Source organism: Bolinopsis microptera, chromosome 5 (genome assembly GCF_026151205.1).
Source record: "Bolinopsis microptera isolate Bmic1 chromosome 5, MBARI_Bmic_1.0, whole genome shotgun sequence".
Classification (NCBI taxonomy): Eukaryota; Metazoa; Ctenophora; class Tentaculata; order Lobata; family Bolinopsidae; genus Bolinopsis; species Bolinopsis microptera.
In genome coordinates, this window is record NC_087076.1 from 14,971,257 (window position 1) to 14,987,791 (window position 16,535).

A 16,535-nucleotide genomic window follows, 5' to 3' on the forward strand; every position below is an offset into this window, starting at 1 on the left:
TTATGTTTCTTTACCTTACTAAATTACTAATACTTCTTCTGGATAACTTAGAGGTTTTATTGAGTCTGAGTTATGAAGGTATGTTTACTGAACATACCTTACATTGTTTTCAGTACCATGTTGAGCTGTTGAGGTGCGAGATATATGATTATAAGCTCGTGGCTCGTTTCTTTCAACTAAATAAGATTTGTAGTCGGAGATATACCAAGGTTCCGGTGTCTGAATGCTCAATTATGCACTAACTGATAAGATGGTGTAGTTTGAAAGGTTGCGCTCGTAATATATAAAATTAGCAGATTACATGTGCCCAAGTGTGATATCATAACATTCCATTATCGGTATCAGAACAAATAAAGAATCCCCAGGCGCCTTGTTTTCTGCAGTTGTAGCGAGGATTTGGCGGCTTCCCAAAAGGCATTAAGTTTCAAACGTTTTCCCCTAATCACTAATGACAATATTGAAAATTGGACGGCACAAGTCTTTGTGTGGGTGAAAAGTACTGTTTAAATGTGGTACTGGTAGCTGAAATCTCCCCGATATTGTATGTGTTACCTGTCATCGGAATTCCTTTGTGAGTGTGAGTGTAGAGTATGTCGCAGTGGTCGCAGAATCGCGACTATTCTTCGAGACAAATCTCGAACATATTCGTTTATTTTTCTAATAGTTCGCCATCTTCATTACAAATCTAAGTCTTGTTGAATGTATAAGAATCCCGATTTAAAGCGAACAGCTAGATTTCTGATCTCACGTTTTTGCTACCTCACAAATGACGCATTTTATAATAATGATCTGTAATTAATATAATGGATTAACCTATTAAAATCCTATTTTTGATTAACAAAACTTATCATGTAACCTAACACGACTACGTTTTATCTCTTACCTGATAATTGCTTTACTACTCTATTCTAAAGTATGTAACTAAAGTAAGTTATTCAGCTAACACATTTATATAAATACAAATGTGTATAGGTAAGCTTAAGGCAAGAAATTAGATCTCTGTAATTTTACGTATCTCCTCGTTGTTTGATGTAAGGCAATCTAATAATTAACATTATTTATTAATAAACATAATATATTCATAAGTATGCATTTTTACGAAGCAACAACCAGACAGAGTGATCTGATTATTGAACACGTACGAGCGCTAACTTCTGCAGATCATACAACGCAGGCGCTGCTTCTTTCTCTACACACTATAAATTAACATCTGTCCTATAGATCTGATCCTCTTCAAACGATGTAACAAAAACAAAACTTTCCTATGAAACGTTTTAGCTTAGGATAATCATTGGAATGTTACACTACTATACTATGCCCAATGATCTAATTCGTGTCTTTTTGTCTATTTTGTGCCCGGAGATCTTTTATTGTAAGGTGGTATTCTTATTCTTTATTTATAAAGAATAATATAACATTATATAATGTAAATGACGATATACGTCAAACGGTGCTCCAATATATCAAGTCAATGGTAAGGCATCAAATCTAATAAATCAACTTATCCTACGTCAAGGAGGACTGACTTGGTAGCCGATATTACATTTATTATTACATGACTGTATGTGTTGAGTGTATGTGTATCTATGATAGTGGGTGTGGGTGTGGGTGTGGGTGTGGGTGTGGGTGTGGGTGTGGGTGTGGGTGTGGGTGTGGGTGTGGGTGTGGGTGTGGGTGTGGGTGTGGGTGTGGGTGTGGGTGTGGGTGTGGGTGTGGGTGTGGGTGTGGGTGTGGGTGTGGGTGTGGGTGTGGGTGTGGGTGTGGGTGTGGGTGTGGGTGTGGGTGTGGGTGTGGGTGTGGGTGTGGGTGTGGGTGTGGGTTTGGGTGTGGTGTGGTGTGGTGTGGTGTGGTGTGGTGTGGTGTGGTGTGGTGTAGTGTAGTGTGGTGTGGTGTAGTGTAGTGTGGTGTGGTGTGGGTGTGGGTGTGGGTGTGGGTGTGGGTGTGGTGTGGGTGTGGTGTGGTGTGGTGTGGTGTGGTGTGGTGTGGTGTGGTGTGGTGTGGTGTGGTGTGGGTTGTTTTATACTCACACACAACAGTCCCTTAAAGGTACTTTTTACAGACGTTTTAAACACACGAGTCACATATAAATATCTTCTTGACAAAACCTTAGAAATATCACTTTCTACAATTAGAATATCTGAATAATATGGTACCCCGGCACGGTATTATTTCAGCACTACACTTATAGCATAATATACAAGATTACCTGCTGTAAATGTATTATCTGGTTTTGTGGGGAGAGAGAGAGAACTGTTGTAGGATTTCCTGACGTCACAATATTTTCTCAACCAGAAACTCCCTCCTTTTGTAAGATATTGTGTAGGAAAAGGATTGGACCCAATTGATTAAATTAGTGACACTAGCCTAAATGACGGATGGTAGTCATCATGTGTGCCCTGAGCTCTTTGTCTGCTTATTTACCCACACAAAGGACCGCACATCGATATAGTCAAATCACAAGAACCTATTCTCGTCACTGATACGGTGATATAGCGTGTAGATAATATCAGAATTACAGTATGCATTTCATTTCATTTATGTTATCAAACAGCTGATCATAAGCTTACTATGAGTTAGCTAATTCCGGTTATGAGTTTAAAAAATATTGAGATAATGCTCAGAGAGAATTGAACTGATAAAACATAGATCCCTTTGTGTGTACAGATAATGTACGGTACCCTATTTTAAACTACAGTTTTTATGTAGATTAACTTTACAAAACACTGAAGATAAATTATATACCATCATCCATTACCTGTAAGCATAGTATAGTGGTTGGCAGCAACCTTTCACGTGTGCTGGTGAAATGACATACTTAGCTTGTATTTATTAATTAATGTGTAATTACTAACGTTTGCATAAGTGAACTGCAAGCTTAATTATATATAATAATAAAGTACATTATATTATGTACTTTGTGCATAATGTACTAAAGTGCTTCGTCGGTACTATAAAGCAAAGCCGTACTTTATAGATTACACAGTGCTTAAATTGTACACTGTATAGTGTATACGTCATAATGTATAGTGTATACGTCATAATGTATAGTGTATGCGTCATAATGAGTACATTCCATGGTAATTAACTTAACCGTATTATTTTAACTGCAAAGCGTTGCTTTTCCTTCCTAAATCTGATTTACATTTCTGTTGGTCAAGTTAGTGAATGTAATTATAACTTTCGGGCGACTTTTTAATAGCAGATTAAATTTTGTGACGTAGAAGCCGTGTTCTGGCCGTTTGCTGAGTGACAGGCAACTAAATCGAGTAATTTGACTACTGTGAGCCACCGCATCGCGGGAAATTCTCAGCAGCAAAGCGATGCCTTATGTTACACAACGTGCTGACTGTGTAACATGTTATTTGAGTTAGTGGATGTACTTCTAAGGGTGCATGTATAAGATGATATGAATTGGTCCTAATTTCTATCCGCCATCGATGCGTCTTATCTTTTGCTTTCTTTTGCCAAGCTTCAATCTAAAAATGTGTCCTACCTTACAATAACCACTATGTCATGGTGACTACTTGCACAATAGTGAAACAATAGTGATCAAAGAGAAGCAGATAAGTGTGATTTTCTGAGATGTGATGAACGCTTCTTCTTCCCTGAACAATACTAGCCTTTTCAAATTATCCAATTTATTGATACAAATGTGCGAAAAGCAATTGTTTGTGCGAATATTTGGATGTTTCCTGCGCCTATTTCAGCGCTAACGTGATTTGATTCACAGAGGATCGATTACACGGTGTGTATTGTTTGTGTGTTTATATTACGAGGTTACCAATGAACTGCGAAGTCACTCTAATTAGTACACAGACCTCTCGGTTGCTGCTCGTTTTAACTTTTCAGGAAAAATGAAATCGTGAATAACGTACGGCGCAACGACAACTTTGTGGGTTTGACGCGCGCGCATTCACAAATTAAATTATTATTTTATGTTAAATTTATTAATCGCTGTAATAAAATTATTTGATTTGATCAAGATGACTTAACATTTCGATCAAGTGAGAGGAAGACTAAATTTTTTGCTTGCACTGGTCTAATTAAATAAATCATGGTGTTGGTCACCGTGCGTCAACATTTATCGCGGGATATCATATGTTTTGAACCGTCGATTTTTTGCTGTTCTCGCCACGAAATTATGATGAATAGTTAAATATTATAATTTGCAGTACAGAGTTAAAGACACCTCAGGCACTTTCCACGTATATCCAAGAAGTGACGTAATATTTGATTGTTCATTAGTCCATGAATCATCATTATCTGGATTGTAATTGACAGGGTTAATTAACATAATGAAAGTGGCTAAAATCTGAGCAATCAAAATGGTTATTACTGTCCATTTCAGGTGCTTTGGACATGTATCCAATATGTCGCGAACTGTCTGATTCCTCATTAGATAATAAATAATGATCAATTATTAATGATCTAATTTTTAAGTGTTGGTTGTGTCTGACAAGGTTGATTAAGATAAGTCGAAATCTGAACTGTCATTTAGCTGTCAAAATGATTATTCTCTCATCACGTTTTCTCATTCCCTCTAACTTCCCATCTCTCTCAGTTTGACCAAGACAAGTTTGACCTGGTGTGGCCTTCTTTGAAAGTTTTGGCCCGTTCTTCACCTTCTGATAAGTACGTACTGGTAACTGGTATAATCAACAGTAAACTAACTAAAAACAGAGAAGTGGTAGCAGTAACAGGTGACGGAACGAATGATGCTCCTGCCCTTAAAGCTGCTGATGTTGGATTTGCCATGGTAAGTAACTCAGTTCATGTTTGTAATTTGTTTTCGGTATCTCCCTGCCTAACTAAGCAGAAAAGCAGGGTTAAATTAGTATAAAAACGTGAAGATAAGAACTGTTTACGTTGCATTTCCAGGGTTTAGCAGGCACGGATGTCGCCAAGAACGCCTCAGATATTATCTTGACGGATGATAACTTCACCTCAATTGTAAAGGCATGCATGTGGGGGCGAAATGTATACGACTCTATTTCTAAATTCTTGCAATTCCAACTGACAGTTAATGTTGTGGCCGTCATGCTTTGCTTTATTGGTTCTTGTGCGCACGGTGCTTCGCCCTTGAAGGCCGTCCCCATGTTGTGGGTAAACCTTATTATGGACACATTTGCCTCCCTAGCTCTGGCCACTGAGCCCCCGACTGCTGATCTGTTGAAAAGAAAACCGTATGGGCGTACTAAGCCCCTCATCTCTAGAACGATGCTGAGAAATATTATCGGACATGCTATCTATCAAATGATAGTGATGCTGGTTATACTCTTCTACGGGGATACTCTCTTCCAACTGGATGAAGCTTCTTACGAGGTTAAAGACGCGCCAACCGTACACGGCACAATCCTCTTTAACGCCTTCGTTTGGATGCAGATATTCAACGAGATTAATTCGAGGAAGGTACACGGGGAGAGAAACGTATTCAAGGGTGTTTTCAACAACTACATCTTTGTGGGTGTTGTTTTTGGGACCACCTGCGCACAAATTATTCTCATACAGTTCGGAGGTTACGCTTTCTCGACCAAAGGTAAAACATTAATACATATTTTAAACGCTCAAACCTCGTACCTATTTTACCTATCCATTATTCAACCCTCCCATCATATCAATATATCACCCTTAATGTCGCGTATATTGCTAACTGTCCCTTCTCACTGAATATTTTTGGTATTGCATATCGACATATAAATAACTCAGCATACATGATTTACGAATGCATTTATTTTAGTTGTATACGAAAGGACTTTGATAAAAATATTTATGTTTATTGTTTTAAACGGTGCCAGTTTTGCTCAATTATTTACAGAAATAAAATTTACCCATCCCCAGGTTTGAATTGGCAACAATGGTTGATCTGCGTTGCTATCGGTGCTGTTGAGCTGTTATGGGGACAGGTGAGACAAGACATCACCTTACACATATACTTTAAATAACACCATAACTCAACCTTAAATAAAAATTAGACTTAGTCTGGTATCACCAAAATGATTTAACCTAATGTGACTAAACATTATTTTAATAAGTTGATGTATTTTAAGTATCTCCACCTTGCAGGTAGTCGCAACTGTCCCTAAGTCAGTAATACCCTCCGGTATGAGGCTGGGAACACAGCCGTTTACTCAAGAGGAAGCAACTCAGGCTCGCATGCTCTGGATGAGATCTTTAAAACGCGTTCAACATCAGGTCAGTTAATACGAGCCAAGTCCATGTCTATTGTAATCATATGAATAATATCAAAGCTGATACCTATCTCCCTGCTTCTCACCCTCGCACTGTAACCTACAATTCCCCACAGATACGTGTAGCTAACGCCTTCAAAAAAGCGGGACACGAGAGAAACAGACGATTATCCCTACTTGCAGAGGCATCCTCAAATAGCCTTAAATCTAGCCCCAATGACGCGTCCCCCGCTCATTGGTGGACCAAAAAGTCTTCCGAGTCGGATATTAAGCTGAAGGGAATGAAACCTGCCAGTCAGCCTCTCCTAGAGGAGGAGGACGACACAAACGTGTAACTAACAGACGGACCAACTGACAGACACGACCGTCACATTTTACACTTCCTCATTACTACACTGTCACGTGACACTACACTCACTGTCACGTGACACTACACTCACTGTCACGTGACACTACACTCACTGTACAGGGTTAATCTACTTTGTTAACTCCTGTTTTTGTGAGACTTCTCGACCACAGCTCACCCTGCCACATATCTCATGCACGCCGTTTCAAATTATCGAGCTGTAATATAGCTCGTCATCTGCACTGATCAATGTCGTTTTTTTCGACGCCAAATATTTTGATTTTTAAAACTTTCGTTTTTAGTTTTGATCTTAGAAGTGTAATATTTTTTTCTGTACTTGTTATAAAAGTAGCTTTGTCAAGCAGTGCCAAGCTGCACTCCCAGTTTCGTTATTATCGCACGTACAATATCACGTGACAGCTAGGATTATAATATGATACGTATCTCATTCGCGTTATAGCTCCAGTCGACGTATCATCTTGTTTTTGGTTAAGTTGACATTATGTAAGCGAAATATTTTTATGTTACGAAGTTTGAATTGTGTATATTATAATGTATTTGCTATTACGACACTAACGAAAAAGACGGAATTTCTCTTATGTAAGTGAGTACAGTGTGTCAGCATGGAAACTACCGGATTTACTGCTGGGTTTGGGTTTGAAAGTAACATACAAATTTGATTCTTCAAAAAGCACCGTTTTATAATTATATGGATTTAGCTGAGATTTACTGAATCTTTGCTTTTTTCATGAGTTTCTAATCTTACATTCTCCTGCGATTTAAACTCACTTCTTTGTCTTAAAATCTGTTACAAAATTACGGGTCCGATAAGCGATGAAATGTAGCGTCAAATGAGGTCTCAAAGATGGCGAAAGAAAGTAGAGTTTTAGAGCAAGACTCCAATAATGACAGGCCATTACCAACTTTTGCGAACTTATTTCCCACTCCAAGGCTTCAGTATAATATCTTTAAGTCGGCGTGTTTATCATCTCATTACGATGCTTCGTTCCTTTGGCATTTTTATGTTTTGAATAATTAAAACAGAGCGTAGCGATGAAAGAGAATTTGACAACTTTTTGCAGTCTGTTGGTATGGGTTTGAGAATGTGCCCAGTAGCAAAATTACTTAACCATGTCGGCTGTTTTTGTACATCCTGATCCAGTTAGCTCTTACGATTTTCACTTTCTCAGCAACTTTGTTTTGTTCGAGTCCGTATTTTTGTACCGATTTTGACAAAATTAGGCCAGCGTACGAAGTGACTGTGAGGTTTTAAACTAAAATTATCATACTCTCAATCGTGGCAAAAACTATATTAATATTCGGGTTTCACTGTTCAAGTTCAACGTCAAGCCATCACCTGATTATCAGTGCTGACACGATTTTAGTTATATACTTATAGTGTATGTCTGTAATTAGGCATCCGCATAGCCAGCATTCTCTGAGTGGCAAATCATAGATTGAAGTTAAACTTACAACGCTTGTGATGTTCAAATAAGCAAATATATAACGGTTTATCGGGATTCTATTCTGGGATAAAAGTTGTCGTTTTGCAGTTCTCCGTCTCAGTAACTGTGACACACCTAGTATAGTCCTACCACTGGCACTATACGAAGTCGTGCCATGAACAATACGTAATACTAATACCAGTACCACGAAACCAATAAGGGTGGCCCGTTAAACTTAAAACGTCAGCAACGGGTAAAAGTTTAAGTTAAAGGGTTTCGTTCGACGAGAAAACAGCTAAAACCAACGTCACGTGAAAATATATGAGCGAGCGATTTGTTACCTGGGCCTGGGGACCTCAGGCTATCATGTTCATAAAGTTAAACATAGAGATTCGGCGGAATGACAGGATGAGCGCGGCCCAGTAAGCGATTTGGTTAGAGCCTTACGGCTTCGGCTTCGACAACAAATATTCGGATAATTAGTTTTTAATGTAGGTTTCTTCATTATGTTATCAATGTCTCATCTTTTATAATTTGTAATTACCTATCGTATGTTTATAAGTATAACTATAATAGCCGGCCACGCAAAATTCAATTTAAATCTAAAACAATGCGCTCAGTCTATTTTTATCCAAGACTATCTATGTAATATCCGGATAGGAACATTATTATTTAAGAGTCGCATTGTTGTACTTGTAGTTGTGATGTTTAGAGTTCAAAATTATATTAGAGTCGAAACTGCTCTTTTCAGGTTATATATTTTACCAAAACCCATAATCATGGGTAGAGTGGACCGCTGCCAGTGTCTCTCTTTCCCAAACAAAAGGAAATGATATTAATTTGATTGACCGTTCTCAAATGCAAAATGATACCAAGAATGAAATCGGTCGCTCGCTTTTCCCATTCATTCACGGCTTACGAATTGTATAAATAAGTTTCGATTGTTTACATCAATCAGATGCTGTAAAAATCTCTTTGGGTTGCGTTCGGGTCGATACCTAGTATTTCGGGGTAAGGGACAAGGGTGGTAGTTATTACTTATTGAACAAGCTTGAAGCTGGAGTTTATTGAATCTTCATTGCCGAGTACAGCTGCCTTTGGGTAGTTCTTCTTAATCTATTACAATTGTAAATGAATGGGAAAAGCGAGCGACCGATTTCATTCTCGGTATCATTTTGCATTTGAGAACGGTCAATCAAATTAATATCATTTCCTTTTGTTTGGGAAAGAGAGACACTGGCAGCGGTCCACTCTACCCATGATTATGGGTTTTGGTAAAATATCATCTCTTTTTGATTATAATGTCAGGGTACTTTATAAAGTCGAAATATAAACTGATATCTTCATTAATAAGGAGGAAGTTTCAACGATTTCGAAATTTTTCCTTTAAAAACATATCCTTGTGTTTAGGGAAGCATATCGGTCGATCACTGACTGAATATGCCACTTAATACTTATTCAAGTTGGCATTAAATTCATATATAATGACATTAAACTGTCGTGGCAAAGCAGAATTTGTTGGAAATCACGAATGAGCAAAATTCTCACCTTTCGCACGTGCAAACTTTGAGCGGACGTTGCGTGCGCATCCAATATTGAATCGCCGTAAATTTTTGCATGTAATTGTTTTATATATAGCTTGATAAGCATGCAAAGTTTCAAAGTATTTCAAGAAGAACTGTAATCACAACGGCACTCTAAAGTTGACAGAAAATGACGAAAACAGCAATTTTCAGTGATTTTAGCAATTTTCTTTCAATTTGGGCGTGTCCCCACGTGTGCAACTTTTCGATTTTCAACTTTAAAACTAGCCTAATGCACAATTTTTACCTATAAGAAGTAGAACTGAGCTCCACAACCCAAGGCATGGCCCAACACCAGAGAATACTAAATCGCAAAATTGACGTTTTTATAAAATAATTCTTCAAAAAAGCACAAACTTCAATAACGAATAACATACAGCTCAGGAAATATTTTCCGATTGCAATATAGATATCAGAATAGATGGTCAAAGGCATTTAGGAGCTGTGCTGGGGACGCCTGAATTCAAGGATACCTACATTAACAACCTTGTAGTTGAGTGGAGTGATATGCTAAAAAAGTTAGTACAGTTTGCCAAATCACAGCCTCAGGCAGCCTACGCTTGTTTTACGCACGGTGTCCGCCACAAATTTACATATTTTATGAGGACACTAGATATCAGCTCTTATATGGGCCCTCTTGACAAAATAATCACTCATGAGCTTATTCCAACTATATTTGGTTGTCCAGTATCTCCTATACACCGAGAGCTTATGTCATTACCATTAAAGAACGGAGGTATGGGAATGCCACAGTTGGAGTATCTAGCGAAAAGAGAACATGCTGCATCGCTTTTGGTAACCCGGGGACTGGTAAATTCCATGAAAGGAAAATCTCTTGCTACAACTGACACGGAATCGAGAGATGAGCTTCAAGATATGTTAAAACAGCGTGTTTTGGAATATAAAGAACAACAAGAGGAGATACTTAAAAAGGTTGACAAGAAGACTGCAAGGATTTTGGAGCAGATTAGCGAACCAGGGAGCTCAAATTGGCTCTCATGTCTACCACTAAGAAAACATGGTTTCGTTCTAAATAAATCTGAATTTAGGGATTCTATCAGATTGCGATACAACTTAGATCTGGATCGTTTACCTTCACACTGTCCATGTGGAAAAACGTTTGATGTGAACCATTCTCTAAATTGCCATCTTGGTGGCTACATCATTATCAGACACAACGAAATTAGGGATTTTTTAGGAGGCTTGTTGAAGACGGTTTGCTCGGACGTGGAAGTTGAACCTCAGCTTCAAGAACTAGAAGGAGAGCAGTTCACGAGGTCTTCGACACTTACGGGTGACCAGGCGAGACCGGATATAAAAGCTCGTGGTTTCTATAGGGCAGGCCAAGTGGCTTTTTTCGATGTTAAGGTAATTAATCCTAATTCTAATTCCTACCTTCAACATTCGACAAAGAAAGTCATGGAGAATGCCGAGAAACAGAAATCCAGATGTTACAACGAAAGGATTTTAAATGTAGAGCACGGATCATTTGCTCCATTAATCTACTCAGTGACGGGGGGCATGGGACCGCAGGCTAAGACGTTCGAGAAACTACTATGCAATAAACTTGCATATAAACAAAAACAGAATTACAACGATATTATTAATTATTATCGGTGTAAGTTATCTTTTTTAATTAGAAAAATGATTTTATTATGTATAAGAGGATCTAGAAAAACCTCAAATAGAACTGTAGAATTATCTAACATGGATGATTTAGAATTTAACTCTTTCGAATCGAAAGTTAATTAATTTTTTCAGTCCCATGGACTGGTTTTTATTTTTGACAATGATGATATTCATTATATATAACCTGTAATACTATTCTGTATATATCTAATTTCGTTTCCGAGCTTTCAGTTTCTGTTTCATTATCTTAAAATTTATTCCGCTTTTATTTTTATTCCAATCTACAGTTATTCTCGATTCCTTGCTAGCAGTCCGGTTAATTTAGTACCTTTAGTGGGTCTCATTTAATCATTAGCTCTAATTAAAGAACCTCTCACCCTCTCTTATAACTTTATTATTTTTATATTTTTACTACACTTACTAACACGTGTGCATTACAAAGGAGCAATTGTTTGCGGAGGCATTCTAGAACGGTATATATTTTAGCTTTCAGTTTCTGTTTCATTATCTTAAAATTTATTCCGCTTTTATTTTTATTCCAATCTACAGTTATTCTCGATTCCTTGCTAGCAGTCCGGTTAATTTAGTACCTTTAGTGGGTCTCATTTAATCATTAGCTCTAATTAAAGAACCTCTCACCCTCTCTTATAACTTTATTATTTTTATATTTTTACTACACTTACTAACACGTGTGCATTACAAAGGAGCAATTGTTTGCGGAGGCATTCTAGAACGGTATATATTTTAGCTTTCAGTTTCTGTTTCATTATCTTAAAATTTATTCCGCTTTTATTTTTATTCCAATCTACAGTTATTCTCGATTCCTTGCTAGCAGTCCGGTTAATTTAGTACCTTTAGTGGGTCTCATTTAATCATTAGCTCTAATTAAAGAACCTCTCACCCTCTCTTATAACTTTATTATTTTTATATTTTTACTACACTTACTAACACGTGTGCATTACAAAGGAGCAATTGTTTGCGGAGGCATTCTAGAACGGTATATATTTTAGCTTTCAGTTTCTGTTTCATTATCTTAAAATTTATTCCGCTTTTATTTTTATTCCAATCTACAGTTATTCTCGATTCCTTGCTAGCAGTCCGGTTAATTTAGTACCTTTAGTGGGTCTCATTTAATCATTAGCTCTAATTAAAGAACCTCTCACCCTCTCTTATAACTTTATTATTTTTATATTTTTACTACACTTACTAACACGTGTGCATTACAAAGGAGCAATTGTTTGCGGAGGCATTCTAGAACGGTATATATTTTAGCTTTCAGTTTCTGTTTCATTATCTTAAAATTTATTCCGCTTTTATTTTTATTCCAATCTACAGTTATTCTCGATTCCTTGCTAGCAGTCCGGTTAATTTAGTACCTTTAGTGGGTCTCATTTAATCATTAGCTCTAATTAAAGAACCTCTCACCCTCTCTTATAACTTTATTATTTTTATATTTTTACTACACTTACTAACACGTGTGCATTACAAAGGAGCAATTGTTTGCGGAGGCATTCTAGAACGGTATATATTTTAGCTTTCAGTTTCTGTTTCATTATCTTAAAATTTATTCCGCTTTTATTTTTATTCCAATCTACAGTTATTCTCGATTCCTTGCTAGCAGTCCGGTTAATTTAGTACCTTTAGTGGGTCTCATTTAATCATTAGCTCTAATTAAAGAACCTCTCACCCTCTCTTATAACTTTATTATTTTTATATTTTTACTACACTTACTAACACGTGTGCATTACAAAGGAGCAATTGTTTGCGGAGGCATTCTAGAACGGTATATATTTTAGCTTTCAGTTTCTGTTTCATTATCTTAAAATTTATTCCGCTTTTATTTTTATTCCAATCTACAGTTATTCTCGATTCCTTGCTAGCAGTCCGGTTAATTTAGTACCTTTAGTGGGTCTCATTTAATCATTAGCTCTAATTAAAGAACCTCTCACCCTCTCTTATAACTTTATTATTTTTATATTTTTACTACACTTACTAACACGTGTGCATTACAAAGGAGCAATTGTTTGCGGAGGCATTCTAGAACGGTATATATTTTAGCTTTCAGTTTCTGTTTCATTATCTTAAAATTTATTCCGCTTTTATTTTTATTCCAATCTACAGTTATTCTCGATTCCTTGCTAGCAGTCCGGTTAATTTAGTACCTTTAGTGGGTCTCATTTAATCATTAGCTCTAATTAAAGAACCTCTCACCCTCTCTTATAACTTTATTATTTTTATATTTTTACTACACTTACTAACACGTGTGCATTACAAAGGAGCAATTGTTTGCGGAGGCATTCTAGAACGGTATATATTTTAGCTTTCAGTTTCTGTTTCATTATCTTAAAATTTATTCCGCTTTTATTTTTATTCCAATCTACAGTTATTCTCGATTCCTTGCTAGCAGTCCGGTTAATTTAGTACCTTTAGTGGGTCTCATTTAATCATTAGCTCTAATTAAAGAACCTCTCACCCTCTCTTATAACTTTATTATTTTTATATTTTTACTACACTTACTAACACGTGTGCATTACAAAGGAGCAATTGTTTGCGGAGGCATTCTAGAACGGTATATATTTTAGCTTTCAGTTTCTGTTTCATTATCTTAAAATTTATTCCGCTTTTATTTTTATTCCAATCTACAGTTATTCTCGATTCCTTGCTAGCAGTCCGGTTAATTTAGTACCTTTAGTGGGTCTCATTTAATCATTAGCTCTAATTAAAGAACCTCTCACCCTCTCTTATAACTTTATTATTTTTATATTTTTACTACACTTACTAACACGTGTGCATTACAAAGGAGCAATTGTTTGCGGAGGCATTCTAGAACGGTATATATTTTAGCTTTCAGTTTCTGTTTCATTATCTTAAAATTTATTCCGCTTTTATTTTTATTCCAATCTACAGTTATTCTCGATTCCTTGCTAGCAGTCCGGTTAATTTAGTACCTTTAGTGGGTCTCATTTAATCATTAGCTCTAATTAAAGAACCTCTCACCCTCTCTTATAACTTTATTATTTTTATATTTTTACTACACTTACTAACACGTGTGCATTACAAAGGAGCAATTGTTTGCGGAGGCATTCTAGAACGGTATATATTTTAGCTTTCAGTTTCTGTTTCATTATCTTAAAATTTATTCCGCTTTTATTTTTATTCCAATCTACAGTTATTCTCGATTCCTTGCTAGCAGTCCGGTTAATTTAGTACCTTTAGTGGGTCTCATTTAATCATTAGCTCTAATTAAAGAACCTCTCACCCTCTCTTATAACTTTATTATTTTTATATTTTTACTACACTTACTAACACGTGTGCATTACAAAGGAGCAATTGTTTGCGGAGGCATTCTAGAACGGTATATATTTTAGCTTTCAGTTTCTGTTTCATTATCTTAAAATTTATTCCGCTTTTATTTTTATTCCAATCTACAGTTATTCTCGATTCCTTGCTAGCAGTCCGGTTAATTTAGTACCTTTAGTGGGTCTCATTTAATCATTAGCTCTAATTAAAGAACCTCTCACCCTCTCTTATAACTTTATTATTTTTATATTTTTACTACACTTACTAACACGTGTGCATTACAAAGGAGCAATTGTTTGCGGAGGCATTCTAGAACGGTATATATTTTAGCTTTCAGTTTCTGTTTCATTATCTTAAAATTTATTCCGCTTTTATTTTTATTCCAATCTACAGTTATTCTCGATTCCTTGCTAGCAGTCCGGTTAATTTAGTACCTTTAGTGGGTCTCATTTAATCATTAGCTCTAATTAAAGAACCTCTCACCCTCTCTTATAACTTTATTATTTTTATATTTTTACTACACTTACTAACACGTGTGCATTACAAAGGAGCAATTGTTTGCGGAGGCATTCTAGAACGGTATATATTTTAGCTTTCAGTTTCTGTTTCATTATCTTAAAATTTATTCCGCTTTTATTTTTATTCCAATCTACAGTTATTCTCGATTCCTTGCTAGCAGTCCGGTTAATTTAGTACCTTTAGTGGGTCTCATTTAATCATTAGCTCTAATTAAAGAACCTCTCACCCTCTCTTATAACTTTATTATTTTTATATTTTTACTACACTTACTAACACGTGTGCATTACAAAGGAGCAATTATTTGCGGAGGCATTCTAGAACGGTATATATTTTAGCTTTCAGTTTCTGTTTCATTATCTTAAAATTTATTCCGCTTTTATTTTTATTCCAATCTACAGTTATTCTCGATTCCTTGCTAGCAGTCCGGTTAATTTAGTACCTTTAGTGGGTCTCATTTAATCATTAGCTCTAATTAAAGAACCTCTCACCCTCTCTTATAACTTTATTATTTTTATATTTTTACTACACTTACTAACACGTGTGCATTACAAAGGAGCAATTGTTTGCGGAGGCATTCTAGAACGGTATATATTTTAGCTTTCAGTTTCTGTTTCATTATCTTAAAATTTATTCCGCTTTTATTTTTATTCCAATCTACAGTTATTCTCGATTCCTTGCTAGCAGTCCGGTTAATTTAGTACCTTTAGTGGGTCTCATTTAATCATTAGCTCTAATTAAAGAACCTCTCACCCTCTCTTATAACTTTATTATTTTTATATTTTTACTACACTTACTAACACGTGTGCATTACAAAGGAGCAATTGTTTGCGGAGGCATTCTAGAACGGTATATATTTTAGCTTTCAGTTTCTGTTTCATTATCTTAAAATTTATTCCGCTTTTATTTTTATTCCAATCTACAGTTATTCTCGATTCCTTGCTAGCAGTCCGGTTAATTTAGTACCTTTAGTGGGTCTCATTTAATCATTAGCTCTAATTAAAGAACCTCTCACCCTCTCTTATAACTTTATTATTTTTATATTTTTACTACACTTACTAACACGTGTGCATTACAAAGGAGCAATTGTTTGCGGAGGCATTCTAGAACGGTATATATTTTAGCTTTCAGTTTCTGTTTCATTATCTTAAAATTTATTCCGCTTTTATTTTTATTCCAATCTACAGTTATTCTCGATTCCTTGCTAGCAGTCCGGTTAATTTAGTACCTTTAGTGGGTCTCATTTAATCATTAGCTCTAATTAAAGAACCTCTCACCCTCTCTTATAACTTTATTATTTTTATATTTTTACTACACTTACTAACACGTGTGCATTACAAAGGAGCAATTGTTTGCGGAGGCATTCTAGAACGGTATATATTTTAGCTTTCAGTTTCTGTTTCATTATCTTAAAATTTATTCCGCTTTTATTTTTATTCCAATCTACAGTTATTCTCGATTCCTTGCTAGCAGTCCGGTTAATTTAGTACCTTTAGTGGGTCTCATTTAATCATTAGCTCTAATTAAA

General features: G+C 36.1%; 1 protein-coding gene across 4 annotated transcripts in view; it reads left to right on the forward strand.

Annotated features, from left to right (window-relative positions):
• Nucleotides 1-16,535, forward strand: part of LOC134816091 (plasma membrane calcium-transporting ATPase 4-like) — a 44,319-nt gene that overhangs the window by 14,247 nt on the left and 13,537 nt on the right. For 2 of the 4 annotated variants that reach the window (XM_063824830.1, XM_063824829.1), the window contains 5 exons: nt 4,562-4,756; nt 4,879-5,536; nt 5,839-5,903; nt 6,064-6,192; nt 6,305-6,630. In XM_063824830.1, coding sequence (XP_063680900.1) covers nt 4,562-4,756; nt 4,879-5,536; nt 5,839-5,903; nt 6,064-6,192; nt 6,305-6,523 — 1,266 coding nt within the window. In that variant the 3' untranslated portion in view covers nt 6,524-6,630. Of the gene's footprint in view, nt 1-4,561; nt 4,757-4,878; nt 5,537-5,838; nt 5,904-6,063; nt 6,193-6,304; nt 6,631-16,535 lie in introns of those variants that run through there. The other 2 variants (XM_063824832.1, XM_063824831.1) reach the window with 1 other exon arrangement.